This window comes from Onychostruthus taczanowskii, unplaced genomic scaffold (genome assembly GCF_017590055.1).
Source record: "Onychostruthus taczanowskii isolate IOZ18803 unplaced genomic scaffold, ASM1759005v1 scaffold19, whole genome shotgun sequence".
In the NCBI taxonomy this organism is placed as follows: domain Eukaryota; kingdom Metazoa; phylum Chordata; class Aves; order Passeriformes; family Passeridae; genus Onychostruthus; species Onychostruthus taczanowskii.
In genome coordinates, this window is record NW_024499128.1 from 7,238,018 (window position 1) to 7,252,676 (window position 14,659).

Here is a 14,659-nt window from a genome sequence, read left to right on the forward strand (position 1 = left end):
CAGTCTTCATTGCTGGTGAATAGTAGTATAGGTAATAGAGTAAATAGCTAAACTGTGATGGAAGTGGATTGATATATTTTGACATGCTTAAGGGATTACACAAATGAAATTTTTTTCATCTTTTGGAAGATGTAAATGGCAGCCCAAGTAGCATTTTCTTAGAAGAAAATGGAATAAATAAATTAATATAACCTAGTTGGTAGAAACACTGCTCTGATACAAATAATAAGCATCAAGCCCCATTGTGATGCACAGACATACAGTAATAGACAAATTTTGCCTGGTGTGAGTTTATAATCTGAGAAATGCTAAGGAGCTGTAGAGAAATTAGATCTTTTTTTTCAAATATCCCTTCTTAGTGACAAAGTTGGACTTTTCTTATCCAGTTAAATGCTTAACTCCCATTACAGTAAGAGCTGAATTTCTGAGTCACCTATGAAGAGGACCTAAACCTGTATCTGTAGGTCTAGCTAAGCCTTTCAGGTATTGTAGGCCAATATTTCACTGAACATCTGGATAAAAATGAGTGGAACAAACCTGAAGTATTAAAAAAAAAAAAAAGCCAATCTTTCATCTGAAGTCACTTGTACACTGCCTTTCATGTGCTTAAGTTACACCTTAAAAAGGAGGCACAGTCTCCTAATTTATTTAAAAGTTTTTGCACAATTGTTTCAGTGAAAGTGGCCAGACAGATGTGAACAAAGATTTGTGTCAGATCCCCTGAATTCCAGACCTTCATCCCAAACACAAACCCTTTATATTATTGAGAATCCCAATCCATTTTACACAGACACTGAAGTTCTGGTGTTAGACACTCCAGTTAGGCATCAAAGACAAATAGCAGCTAGCATACAAGAGCTGCTTCCAAAGAGAATAAAGCCCTTTTGAAGGCAACAGAAACTGTCAAAGTTAAATTAAAAATTAAAAATCCATTCTGGTGGCTGCTGACACACTAGGCTGCCTGACAGCCACAGAGCCAGAAGTTTCAAAAACCTCTCAAATGCAACTGTAAGTTGCCTGTGCTCTCTGTGCTTCCCTCTCTAACCCAATCCACTTTTACCCTACAGTGAAATATCATCACAGTGCCTGTGAACTGATCATCTTGGTCATAAGGAAAAAAACCCATTTTTATTTTAAAATATCTTGAGTGATCAAGTATTCAGCTAGCTTATGCTTTGGTATGCGATGTATTGATGTAAAAATGATAGACTTTCTTGGAATTTTAATGATTTATTATTTATGATAATGTACTGCTGCATGCCAGTCTCTCAAAAACAAGATTTATATGACCTTCAACATGAAAAAACACTGCCTACAGTCACAAGAAGTGTTTCAATAAATTATTACCTGTGTTAAATTTAGGTCTTAGAATCTGCACGTAGGGTAAAGTGGGGTAATTCGTGTTGTTTGGGTTCATAGAGTCATAGAATCACAGAATATCCTGAGCTGGAAAGGACCCACAGGGATGATGGAAATCCAGCCCCTGGCCCTGCACAGGACAGCCCTTACAATTCCCTAAATCCCAGCCTGGCCCGCAGAGCTTTGTCCAAATGCTCCTTGAGTTCAGGTTGGTGCTGTGACCATTACCCTGGGAGCCTGTTCTAGTGCCAAACACCCTCTGGGGGAAAATTTTTTTCCTAATATCCAGCCAAACTCTCCCCTGATCCAGCTCCAGCCATTCCCTTGTGTCCTGTCCCTGATCACAGGGAGCAGAGACTGGAGATGCCCCTCTGGAGGGTTGAAGACCACACTGAGGTCTCCCCTGAGTCTCCTCCAGGCTGAACAGACCAAGGGTCCTCAGCAATTTCTCATGCAGCCTCCCCTGCAGACCCTTCCCCATCCTCCAGGCCTCCTTTGGACACTCTCTGTTACTTTAATGTCTTTTTTATATTGTGGTGCCCAAAAATGCACACAGGACGGGAGGTGAGGCTGTACCAGCACAGAGCAGAGCAGGGCAATCACCTCCTTTTTATTCTGAAAGCACTGAAGCACCATAGCAAAATATTAAGGATATTAAGAAGCACAATGGACAATACCTGTCTTTCCCTGTGTCCTCCACATTTATACCCTGTTGTGTGGTAACTGACATTTCTGAATGTCTTTATTGGGATTCTTTCCTGTTTTACTGACCTCCCCTGTCAAGAAGAAACAGTAGAGTAATAAAGGACAATACTTTTGTTGTCATGAGCAATTTACCATCATATACCTTACAGAACTCTGAAAGTCAGATGTTTATTGCTTGCTGCTGCTTGTGTTACTCTTCAGCTTGTCTGAATAAGAGATCATGACAAAAATCTGTCTATAATTAAACAAAACCTTCAAGGTATACATTGCTTGAATTTAAAAAGATGCAAATCCTTTATCACTGTCATGCATTCAGTCAAAAACTCTTTGGGATCAGCTCTGAATTGTAAAGTGGGTTTTAAAATCAAGAGCAGAAGTTTGAATTTTATGTTGAAGTAATGTGAGGTTATTTGCCCAGGATGCCATCATAATTCATGTTACAAAGGGTAGGATCAAGCTGTATAAAAGCAATTGACTACTGTTTTCCTACAGGCTAAATCCAACATTTTACAATTATTTTATTGTTTTTTTCATACAGCTTCACATGAAATTTGGGAGAAATGAGCTGCAATGCAATACAGATGGGACTGATTAATCTTACATGTAGAGCAATAATTCTGGTACATTTTTCTGTGTAAGCTTTAATATTTCCTTGACCTATGTGGACTGGAAAGACCCCGTGTTGACAGGTGAGATGTTCCTGGTGTGCTTGCATGGTGCTCCTCACTGCTGCACCCAGAATTTTAATGAGCCAGGAGATGGAGACACGATGTGCTGCTGGTTCTGGTGGGAGTTAAATGTCTGCCCAGGCATTAGTCAGAGCCTCTGCACTGGAGTGGGTACGTTCCATTCATCCAGGAAGCAGCACAGTCTCCTGAGACCTGGTTTCCAGACAAAGGGAGTTCAGACAGAAATCGGAGCTTCTGGTTGCATTTTGAACTCTGCCTGCCCCCGGTGTTCTCTCCCCTTGAAGAAGCAACAGGAGCTGCATCTCAAGCATCTGGCTGAACAGTCACCTTTGACTCGTGTGGCTTTAAACAGGACGTTGCTAGAAGACCTGAACAAATAAACTGGACTCCATGAAACCATCAGATTTAACTGTCCCTGTGGTACATACTCCTGGAAACTTGTTAATTCATCATGTAACAAAGCAATTACTGAAAAAAAGCGCTAAAATTATTTTCAATTGCATATTCTTTATTCCTTATTTATATTTGTTATTATTTAAAACGTTATGTATTTCATAGTAGGAGCTACTTACCCTATGGTAAAACATCTTTCATCTCCATATACAAACTTTCTAAAAATCTGAAGTTCTACTCAAAGATTTGGGAGTCCTAAGAGCAGCCTCTGCTGATGCATATGGAAATTGTTTCTAAGTTTTTCCAGTATAGGTAAGAGTTTTTATTGCATATCCACGAGAAGTTTGTAAGAACTGTTCGGTGTTTGTATGTCACTTGGAAAATATAAAAGCCTTCACGGATTATAAATTTAAAGTAACTCAATAAGAGAATCAGCATTAAAAACATTGGATGCCACAAACAATACAGCTGAAACCGCAATGGGCTTATGGTCCAACGACAGAATTACGGTACTCTAATGAGTAAGATGTCCCAGTCTTTTTCCCTCCATAATCAGTGTGAACCCGCTGCCTAGCTTGCACCGTTCCCGTTTTTCTGACGGCATTATCTTGAGCTCAGAGAGCCGCTCCGGGCCGGCCGTACCCCAGGCTGCGCTAGCAGCAGTGTCGAGGGGAAGGGACAATCCCTCTGCTCCGCACAGCTCGGGTCACCTCGAGGTGCTGGGTCCGGTTCTGACCCGCTCCATAGCAGAAAGACGCTGACAAGCCGGAGCGGGGTCGGCAGAGACCACCGAGGTGGATGGAGGGGGCTCTTTACGGCTGGGCGTGCTGCGGGGACAGGGGACAAGGGGCGTCAGCAGACACACGAGAGCGGCAGGCTGGGCACGGGGAGAAGGAGCGGCCCCGCCGCGGGTCCCGGTCCGGGAGCGCTCCCGGTCCCGCGCCCCCTCGGCCCTGGCCCGGCTGACGTCAGCACAGCTCGCAGCCAACCAGCGCGCGCGGCGCGAATCGGGCCCCGCCCCCCGCGCCCTCGCTGCCCATAAAAGCCGCGGCCGGCGGCGGGCGCGAGAGTGGCGTGAGGGGAGCGGGACGGGACGGAGCGGACGGGGCGGCGGGACCCGCTCCTGGCACCGCGGCTCGGCCCCGGCCGCCCCGCCGAGCGGGCGCTCCGCTCGCCAGCCGGGATGCTGCTCGTGGCCGCCGGGCTCCTGCTCGCCGTAGCTGCGGGCGGGCGGGGGTCGCCGGCCGGCGAGCAGGAGAGCCCGCCGGGCAGCCGCTTCGTGTGCACCTCGCTGCCGCTGGACGCCGCCGGCGCGGGCTGCCCGCTGCCCCCCGTGCCCATGCAGGGCGGCGCGCTGCCCCCCGAGGAGGAGCTCAAAGCCACGGTGCTGCAGCTGCGGGAGACCGTCCTGCAGCAGAAGGAGACCATCGGGAGCCAGCGGGAGGCCATCCGGGAGCTCACCGGGAAGCTGAGCCGCTGCGAGGGTGCCGACGGCAAGTCCGCCACGGGGGCGTGGAAGAACGAGGTGGGCAAGGGCAAGGACACGATGGGCGACCTGCCGCGGGACCCGGCGCAGGTCATCGACCAGCTGAGCCGCACCATGCAGACCCTGAAGGACCGGCTGGAGAGCCTGGAGGTAGGGCCGGGCAGCGGAGCCGCTTCACGTCTAGCGGGCACTCCGGCCGCGGGTGGTGCCCTAAATCCGTGTGGAGATGGAGCCAACCCGGCCAGCCCGCGGGCGAGCGGCTCGGTTTGGCGTGTCGCGGTCTCTTGCTTATTTATCCCCTCTCTTTAATGGTAAATACCTAAGGGGCTGCTCTTGAACGTGTTCTCCCACTGCGTAGGGGGAGATTATGGTTTCCCTGCTTGTCACCAGCTTAGTTTCTGTATTAATAATGTGTAAATCTCCCTTTCTGGGGATGTGACTTCGTGTGGTTTTTTGAGGTACAGAGCTGACGTCTTGGGCAGTAAGACCTCGGCATATGGTGCTGAACAGACCAGTGGTAATGAGGAGATTGTGTTGGGCAGATGGTGCAGATAAGATGATGCACTCAGGGCTGACACAGAATGAAAAGAACCCGATTCTGTGTGCCTCTGAACAGAAAGGGGATTTGGTCCAAGCCCACCGATAAGTGATTTCCATGAGCCTTTGGACAGTGCCCATGGTTTGAGTGCTGCTCATGCAAGTGCTTCATAGAGAGGATTCTCACAGGATTTGTGCTGATGTTGTTTTGCTTTTCACACCCTGAAAGCCTCACGTGTGTGTGCTGCTGTCCTCCAGTCAGTGCTGATGTGAGGATGGCGAGGAACTTCCAAAAGGCTGTTCTGTGAGTGCTGCTTTGCAAGTGCAGTTTTGAATGAGCTGATAGTATTCGTTCCCTCCTGTTATTACTATTGCTGTCTTCCTGAAGCATTCTTTTTAGTCTTGTAGAAGAGAAACTCCTCTAGAGCAACGTGGTAGGTGGAAATGTTGTTTTTTAGTATCTTTAAAGATACCAGTGTTATTTGAGAGTGTGAGATGCCTCTTTTTTCAGTTTCAATAAGAATACTTTCACTAGTTAGTACTTAGATGGATCTAAAGAGCACCTTACTTTGGTAAATCTGCTTTCAAAGTAGCTTAATTTTTAATCTAAAACGAAGTGATAGTTTTTCTGTTTACTTACATTGGCCATGTCACTAACAGTAAGTAAAGCAAAAATTGACCAATGTGCCACACGTATGCATACAAATAGAAGTACATCAGACCTGCTCATTACATTGAATTTATTTAACTTAAATGTATGAAAACTCCTTCATATAAAGTGCTGGAAGCCTCTAACAAAAGCGCCCTTTAGTTTCAGGACCTGTTTAGCTACAGTGCTGATAAAAGCACCGACCATGACAAATGCCAAAAATCAATACCTCTTCTATACTTGCTGGAGAGCTCCATGACCTTACTTTCATGCTTTGAGCCGGGAGCACACCTTCATTTCCCAGTTTGTTTCAGGAGTGACAGTGTTTTTCCCCTGTTTTGCCCTGAAGCACCAGCTCCGAGCCAACGTGTCCTACGCAGCGCTGCCCGGTGAGCTGCGGGAGATGCTGCAGCGCCGGCTCGGGGACCTGGAGCGCCAGCTCCTGAGCAAGGTGGCCGAGCTGGAGGATGAGAAATCTCTGCTCCACAACGAGAGCTCAGCCCACCGGCAGAAGACGGAGACAGCCTTGAATGCGTTGCTAGAAAGAGTGTCTGAGTTAGAGAAAGGTAATTGCTCGGAATCTAAACACTTCCCTGTCCTGGTTAATTTTGTTTACTCCTTCCTTCCACAGCACTAGACTAAACGTGGGCCTTGAGGGAATGACACTGAGGTACTGGACTAAATAGTAGGTGACAGTGCAAATACTTGGATTCTCCCTTTCCTTTTATCTCAAGCTCCTTGCTTGACAGGCAGTTGCCTGGCTTTGGCTTCCTGTCTCTTAATTTGGCATGTGTGGGTGGCTAGGATGAAACTCTTAGTGTTTGTGGGATGGAAAGGAGGCAAGTGGAGATAGGAATAAGTATGGCATGGGTGTAAATAGCTACATAATGTCAAGCATACATCTGAGTAGAGCTGCCTTTATTTGGACTGAGAGTCATATGGGCTAAATTTAATTAGCACAACTACCTTTGATGTAATGAATGACATTTTATACCAGCTTTGTTTCCTGCTGCTTTGGAAGTATTGATGGTGCCCTTTCCTTTTGTTACTGGTTATGACTTTGGGTGACTGCAGCTACTTGAATTATGCTGTATTCTAAACTTACAGCCTTCAGAATCTACAGTAGGTTCCACATGGTCCACTGGGGGATACTCTTGTAATCCTAGTCATTCATTCTGATTCTTGGCTTCATTATTACTGAGATCTCTCTGCTGGAGTAGAATCTCTTTATTTGAATTATAAATGTCTGTGAGCACAGAACTCTTTCTGTATTGACTGTATACATGTACAGAGTGGACTCTCTAGGGCTGGAGTTGCAGTAAATATCACTGCCCAGTCCTTGAGTGATTTTCCAAGGTGAATAACTTTATGCTTAAAAGCAGCTTAATGGACAAGCCTTCCAAATGGTGCAAACATGCATATCTCATGAATTTAGAAATGCAGCCTAATGGACTTTTGTGCAATACTATATCTATTCTTTGTTCTAAAAAGGGTGAATGAGGGGAGAAGAGAAGGAGGAAGATAATTTTCTACTGGCTCTGTCTTTTAGTATTTCTTGAAAGCCAAGATAAAGCCTAACCTGCAACTGAAGTTATGGAGAATTAGTGGCCTGTTAATGTCTTGTGAGTCAAATATAGATAGTCCTTGTCTCTGAAAGATGTGACTCATATGAGAAGGAGAGAGTGGTGGGAGAACAAGAATGTGTAATTCAGTTAGGCTAAAAATAACCTGTTCCCACCTTTATTTTTTGTGTGGGGAGTGAGGGCTGTCTTAAGTCTCTGGGGAAGTGAAGAATTTGGGACAGGAACCAAGATACAGCCTTTCTTTTACTCATGTAATTTGCTCTCTATTACTGTACAGCTTAGCTGTCCTGGTTCCTCTGCCAAATCAAAGTGAGGGCAATAATGATGAAAGAACTTTATTTTTTTGGTATTTTAAATACAGACAACATTTGATCTAGTCTCATTTGAAAATAGTATTTCTGTTGTGCTTTTATTTAAAGTGCAGTATTGTTTAGCATTTCTTCCCTACAGCTAACTAAAGAGTCATAAGCTCCTCATTGTCCTGAGACTAAGTAGAGGAAAAAAAGACTTTGAGGTGACACTGTAAGCCTTGGATTTTATCTGTAGCTGTGACAGTTGTTCTAGTTACCAATGGGGCAGAAGAATTTAAAACTTGTGCACCTGTTGTGGTTCCCAAGGTTTTCTGTTGATTCCTGCAGTGGTTGTCTCCATTGACAGCAGAAGAGGATGCAGCAGAAAAAGCAGGAGGTATAATCCTGCAGTTAGTAGTGCCTGGACTTCAGTAGGATTCCTAGCTTTGCTGGAGGAACAAACAGATGATTTACTACATCTAAACTTCTGTTCTCTATCTCTGAAAGGGATTAACAATATTTCTTGCCCATCTAGCCCACAAATAATTGCTCTTTTAATGGGGTATGTTTCTGTTTTTTCTGTGTGAGATTGGTTGTAGCAGCCTAATGGAGGTTGTTCAGTATTAACCCTGAGACCCTGGTGTTTATTTGCTTACCATTTAGAACATTTCAGGTCTCTAAGGTTCCTCTAGACAGATTCAAGCCCAAGAGAAGCTTTTTCTTCGCCCACCCCCTCATTCTGTGAAAAATGCAGCCAAAACACTTCAGTTGCTTCTGAGAAGGGGAAATGAGAGAATGCCAGTGATTTAAAAAATACATATGAGAATTGTGACAATCTTTTGTGAGAACAGCTTTTCATTTGGACTGGAGTGTGAAGTTTGGTAAGGGGATTGAATTTGTTTCAGGAATGTGAGCAAAGGAAATGAGGGAGACTCAGAAGAACAGGCTGCTAAAAACTTGAGGGTGACATTACTACAGAATTGTGGGGTTCAGTTTGTGGCACAGTGTGGGATTTATTTCTTAATACCTCTAGAATTTTACTTATGAGCATCTAAATCAACTATATGATACAGAGTATTGCAACTTCAGAAAGTTTTGGTCTTAAGGGTTCTCAATTTTGTAAGTATGTCTAGAATATCTCACTGTTTTTTACCACTTTTTTAGAAAAAGCTAAATAATAATTTCTGCTTTTATATTAAATAAAGTGTCTAACCTTTCCATAGTTCATAGCTTGATATTGCATTTTTAATTCAGTTCACTTTGAACTTTCCAGATCTTGTCCTGTTCAGTTGATGGGACAGAAATCAGTTCTACTGAATGTAGCTGCTTTCTGGACTATGTCAGTGTAGTCTTATTGCAGATTTGCTGCTCAAAAGGTGAGTGCTAATCTGTGTGTTAGCCTGAGATCTTAACACAGAGATACTGCTTGTGTAGCAGGAGTAGGGAAAGAAAGCCTGGTTGTGAAGCACTGTGGTGCTTTAATAATGGGCATAGCAGAGAATCCATTTTACTGACAGTAAATGTCTTAAACCAGTTTGAATTGTTTGAAATAGGGAGGCTTCCAGCCATGAGCTAGGCAATGAAGGAGATTGTCTACCATCTATTCTTCTGCTCTAAGTGAGCAGAAATAAACAAAATAACTATCACAATGTGGATAAAATCTATTTGCATTTTTGTGTGCAGCAAAATCAACAATCAGTAAATACTACTTCAATATACTTTTTTTCTGTACCTCTCTAAAGTGATTAAAGCCCAAGATCATCAATATCAATTGTGTCTTAGCCTGAATTATCAATGCATGTTTTGCTCCATGTTAAGGGGGTTTTTTTGCTCCATGTGATTCTAGGTAACAGTGCATTTAAGTCACCTGATGAGTTCAAAGTCTCCCTTCCTCTTCGCACAAATTACCTGTATGGGAAGATCAAGAAGACTCTGCCAGAGCTCTATGCTTTCACTGTGTGCTTGTGGCTGAGGTCAAGTGCTTCTCCTGGGATTGGCACTCCGTTCTCATATGCTGTTCCTGGGCAAGCCAATGAAATTGTCCTCATAGAATGGGGGAATAATCCAATTGAGCTGCTAATTAATGATAAGGTGAGATTTGATGAGCTCTTTGTTGTCAATGTAACCAGAACAGGGCCTGAGCCCTGGGTGCCTTTGCACTGACTCCTTCCTTCCCTCTGAGAGAAGCCTTGGAGGTGGTGCTGTCTGCTTCTCTGCTGCCCACTTGCTGATTGCAAGTCCATGAAAGCTCTTGAAACAGAAGTGGAATTGTCCAGATATTTGTGTGTTGAGACCAAGCATCTTGACATTAGATGTGCACACACTTAGGTTGTCTGAAGTTACAAGCAGGTCTTGTACACAGGCTTCTTGTGGTTTCTTGTGTTTTTTTTTTTTTTTTTTTTTTTTTTTTTTTTTTTTTAATGAAACACAATCAAAATTTGAAGCCACAGCATTGCAAGACCTGTGAGATCTAAGCTAGTATTTCTATCTAATTGTGGAAGTTACAGATGTTAAATGAATTTTGCAGAAGAACAAGAGCAAAAGGCTCTTGGTCTGGTTTTGTTATGCTTAGTGACTGAACATCAGTTTAAATACAATTTTCAGACTTTAGATACAGCTACTTCATACCATTCATGGTTTCTGACAAGCTTGAAGAAAACATTGAATCTTGTCATTAAACCAGTATCCTTTCTCCCCACCTTCAGTTAGGTTTCCTGGTAACTCACTGCTCTCTGAGGGATCAGGTGTTTGCTACACAACTCAGGTGGTTTATCTTGTGGCTGATTATGGACTTTCAACAGTCCTATCATCCTCCCAGATCAATAACCAATTATTTTTAATGGTTTGTGGAAGAGAAGCAAACTTGGGTCTGCTTATCTTTAGCAATAGCTTTTTTTTCTCTTCAGTATTATGTCTGTAATATCAATGTTCTGTGAGGCTTTTATTTCTTCCACATCACAGCTGCTCCATAGCCCAGTGCACTTTTGTTTTGATGTTGACCTGAGAAGGTTTTCAGATCAAACTCCTAAAGGAGCAAAATTCCTCCTTGTTGTGAGGTGTAAGGAACAGTTCCCACAAGTTCTCCTGGTAGCAGACAGATCCATTTGTCACAGTTATTACTGCAAATGGAGCTGGCAAACCCCAGATTTTAAGAGGAACTTAATGTGAGCACTGGATGGAATCTCTAAGCAATGAAATTTAAACAACAGATGCCACAGATTAATGTGCAGGATGAGGGTTGGTCTCTTCTCCCAAGTAACAGGCAACAGAAAAAGAGGAAATGGCCACAAGTTGTGCCAAGGGAAGTTTTAATTGGATATTAGGAGAAATTTCTTCACTGAGAGGGTTGCACAGCACTGAACAGGCTGCACAGGGCAGAGGTGGAGTCACCATCCCTGCAGGTGTTTATAAGAGGTGTAGATGTGGCCTTGGCAGTGCTGGGTTAGTGATTGCACTTGATGATCTTGGAGGGATGTTCCAGCCTAAATAATTTTATGTTTCTGTGAATCCTACAAAGTAGGATGTAGACTAACTCTTGCCTCTATAAAGTTCTTGCTTTTGAGGACTGAATAAATACTATTCCTCTTTACATGTTGGGCTTGAATGGCTAGATTTGGGTTGTCACATGCATTATTCTGTTTTCTTGTAGGTTGCTCAGCTCCCTCTCTTCATCAGTGATGGAAAATGGCATCATATCTGCATAACATGGACAACCAGAGATGGAATGTGGGAAGCTTTTCAGGATGGAGAGAAGCTTGGCACTGGGGAGAATCTTGCTCCTTGGCATCCAATTAAACCTGGAGGTGTCTTGATCCTGGGTCAGGAACAGGTGAGAGAATGACAGGGTGTTCCAGGGTTTACATAAAATCTAAACTCCCCAAACAAACAAGAGCTGTGAGAATTTCTGTTAAACACTTGCTCTTGTTGTATACACAGTATCAGACTGAAACAGGGCAACAAATAATGAAATCACACATTGGTATATTTGTTTCACTTATTAAATATTCAGAATATTCATGTAGGGGTTAAGAATAGGTCATTTTAGAATATTAAAAAAAAAAACCCCAGAGGACTTTGAAGCTTGCCTTTCTAGTTAACATCTCATAAGTCCTGAATTGTGTGGCTCCTGGCTTCACATTATTTCTCTACTTATATTACACATTTACTAAAAAAACCAAATATTGTAACAAGTAGCAGGAAATAGCCTTTCTTCAGGATTCCCAGGTTCACAGTTGGAGCAATAGAAAAATTAGTTTGGTGTTGATATTGATTTTAGTAGATACTTATCCATGACATAAATGACAGAATGGCAAGTTCAATATCTTAATAGACTCTGCAGAGCAGATGCTCCAGCTCACTGCTGAGTGTCTGGCAGGTTTCCTTTATCTCTGCCTGCACTGTGCTGGGTTATCAGTTCCAAGTCAGTGGAATGACTGGATTCATTCAAAAATGAGTGATTTCTGTCCTTGGGTAGTGAGTGGAGCAAGCAAACACTCTAGGCTTATGCAGTGCAGTTTGAATCACTCATTTACAACCAGACAAAGCCTGGCTATTTAGATCCAAAGATCACATCTCACAGTCCCTGCAGACAGCTGGGCCAGGGCTGCAGTTATGGTTTAATCCATAGCCATAAAGCTTTCAGGGTAACCTTACACATCTCTGCAGTTCTTGCTGGAGTTGTCCTGTGCTAAGCTTGCACAGTGGCTCTTAAATGAGCCTCAAAGTTTAAAGCTGCCTTCCTGCTCTACTGCTTGAGGGCAAGGTTGGTTATGTGCAGCCTTTTTGTGGTGTCCTGCAGTCACCACTGCTTGCCCTCAGCTGCTTTGACACAATTCAGGCTGGAGCTTGTCACTGAATGCCTTGTTCAATGTAGCCCTTGTAGAAACTCGAATTTGTTCACCTCTGTGACCAAACTCTGCACCCCTCTCTAGCAGTGGGGCTGGGTGGGGAGGGACTTCAAGTTTGAGAAGGTTATCTTGGTGTTTTCTTCATCTAATCCTAACTCCCATGTGCCTAAAGGACACAGTAGGAGGAAGATTTGATGCGACTCAAGCCTTTGTTGGGGAGATGAGCCAGTTCAATATATGGGACAGGGTCTTGAGAGCTGAAGACATCATGAACATTGCCAACTGCTCTATCAACATGCCTGGCAACATCATCCCCTGGGTGGACAACAACGTGGATGTGTTTGGAGGTGCTACTAAATGGCCTGTGGAGACCTGTGAGGAGCGTCTGCTTGACTTGTAGCTGTGATCACTTCCCATCCAAGTGCCCCCTTTAGTAGGACAATCTTCTGTGCAATCTGAAGCACTTATTTTTCTCCTTGCCCTTCCCCAGTCTTAACTCCTTGAAAGAATAAAAAAAAAAAAAAATGGAGTAAACTGCCTCAATGCAAAGATAGCTGCTAGTTTGGGGCATTGAGCCTGGCTATGAAAGGAGCCTAGAGCAGCCCTTGCTTTCCTATGGCCTGATCCAAAAATGTGCTTTGGCCTGCAGAACCCTTTTGGTTGGGCCTGACCTTAGACCATCAGCTCTTCTGCAGGGAGGGAGAGCACTTCACTCTCCTGTTCCTGAGAATGTGCAGTGCTGACAGCACCAGGAATGACAGACTAAATGTGAACCCTTCCTTCCAGTCTATTGTCTTCTCTTCAAAATGAAGCCATTCTTTTTTAGCCCTTTTTAAAAAAGACATCACTTAATCCTTACACTGCAGTGGTTATGGTGCAGCTATGGGTAGAGCAGAACAGCCACTGTCTGAGTGCAAGGCTTTTGCTTCTTAATTTGCAGATTAGAAATCCTTATTTTATGATAAAGAGGTGATGTATTGGAGACACATTGTACCAGTTCAATTTGAAGAAAGGGCTGTTTAATCAGCACAGCTCCATTGAAGCAGAGGTGCTTCAGGTGAGGTTCTGTCCCAAAGCCTGTCCTTTGCTAGCCAGGGTCCCAGCATAGGTGGGTGGATGAAAGATTGTACTTGTATTTTCTGTAGGCTGAATGTACTGAATTCCTAGTGACCTGGCTTGTACACTTTTCTCTATTGTTTCCTTGCTTCAGTCAATGTCTTTATTTTTTTAAATATACAAGCTGTGATTAAGTGAATTTGCATTTTGTTTTGCTTTGAAAGGCCTTTTTATGAGCAAGTGCCAAAGTTCAGTTTCTGCTGGCTGAGAATTGGTATATATTTTTCCAGCATAAAAGTCTTCTGCACTGGTTTATATGTTATTATAATGGTCCTATGTAATATGAAAATGTGCTGCTTTTTCAATTCTTGTTGACTGTCTCTTCTGTAAGCACTGGGCTGACTACTATATTTTTTTATCATTTTCTCTCAATATTTTGCAAACAATGTTGCTGTTTCCTTGGCGTTGATGTGACTTCTTGGTTTGTGGCTCGCAGATAGCAAATGCACTGTACTGGGAAAGAGTTAATACTTTTGTTATTTAAAAGAAAAAGGATTTAAAGGGGGGGAGGGAGAATTTATAAAGCTAAATATCATATTTTATTTTTCATATGTTTGAATTGTAAGAATAATATGGTGACAGTCCCATTTGTAGGGTAAAGTTACATATTTCCATGAATATGTAGTATGCTGTTCTTAAAAGAAAATTCTTATAATGAACTTTTAATTAAAATGCACTGTAAAATGAGTCTCTTAATTCTTTTATAGTCACACAAGACACTGAATATTCTCTTTCATAGTCACACAAGACACTGAATATTCTCTTTCATAGCTTCTGAGTTCACCTGCTGTCTCTCTAGACTGGTAGAAGTACAGACTTGTAAGAAGTTTTCTGTATTCCCTAAATGCCTCAAGTGTTCTCATTGTGATTGGCTTTCAACTACACACACACTGCACCCTCAGCCCACAACAGTGCTTTCCCTGCCCCAAGGAAAAAGCAAACAAAACTCACTTCAAGTCAAAAGAATCTGTGTGGTGAGGTGAGGTGCAAAGTTCTCATCTCCCA

At 43.3% G+C, this 14,659-nt stretch overlaps 1 protein-coding gene across 1 annotated transcript; it reads left to right on the forward strand.

The window, feature by feature from the left end:
- The first annotated feature begins 4,217 nt into the window (after window positions 1-4,217).
- On the forward strand, window positions 4,218-14,338 carry NPTX2 (neuronal pentraxin 2). The gene is made up of 5 exons (XM_041401985.1): window positions 4,218-4,782; window positions 6,168-6,384; window positions 9,538-9,782; window positions 11,341-11,520; window positions 12,711-14,338. The coding sequence occupies exons 1-5, from the start codon at window positions 4,330-4,332 to the stop codon at window positions 12,936-12,938; spliced, it is 1,323 nt and encodes a 440-aa protein (XP_041257919.1). The 5' UTR covers window positions 4,218-4,329; the 3' UTR covers window positions 12,939-14,338.
- The last annotated feature ends 321 nt before the right edge of the window (window positions 14,339-14,659 follow it).

Excerpts from the sequence above, each read along its gene's own strand:
- NPTX2 (XM_041401985.1), top strand. The coding sequence starts at position 4,330 with ATGCTGCTCGTGGCCGCCGGGCTCCTGCTCGCCGTAGCTGCGGGCGGG. Across the intron at positions 9,783-11,340 it reads AGCTGCTAATTAATGATAAG|GTTGCTCAGCTCCCTCTCTT; the intron begins GTGAGATTTGAT and ends GTTTTCTTGTAG. Across the intron at positions 11,521-12,710 it reads TGATCCTGGGTCAGGAACAG|GACACAGTAGGAGGAAGATT; the intron begins GTGAGAGAATGA and ends ATGTGCCTAAAG.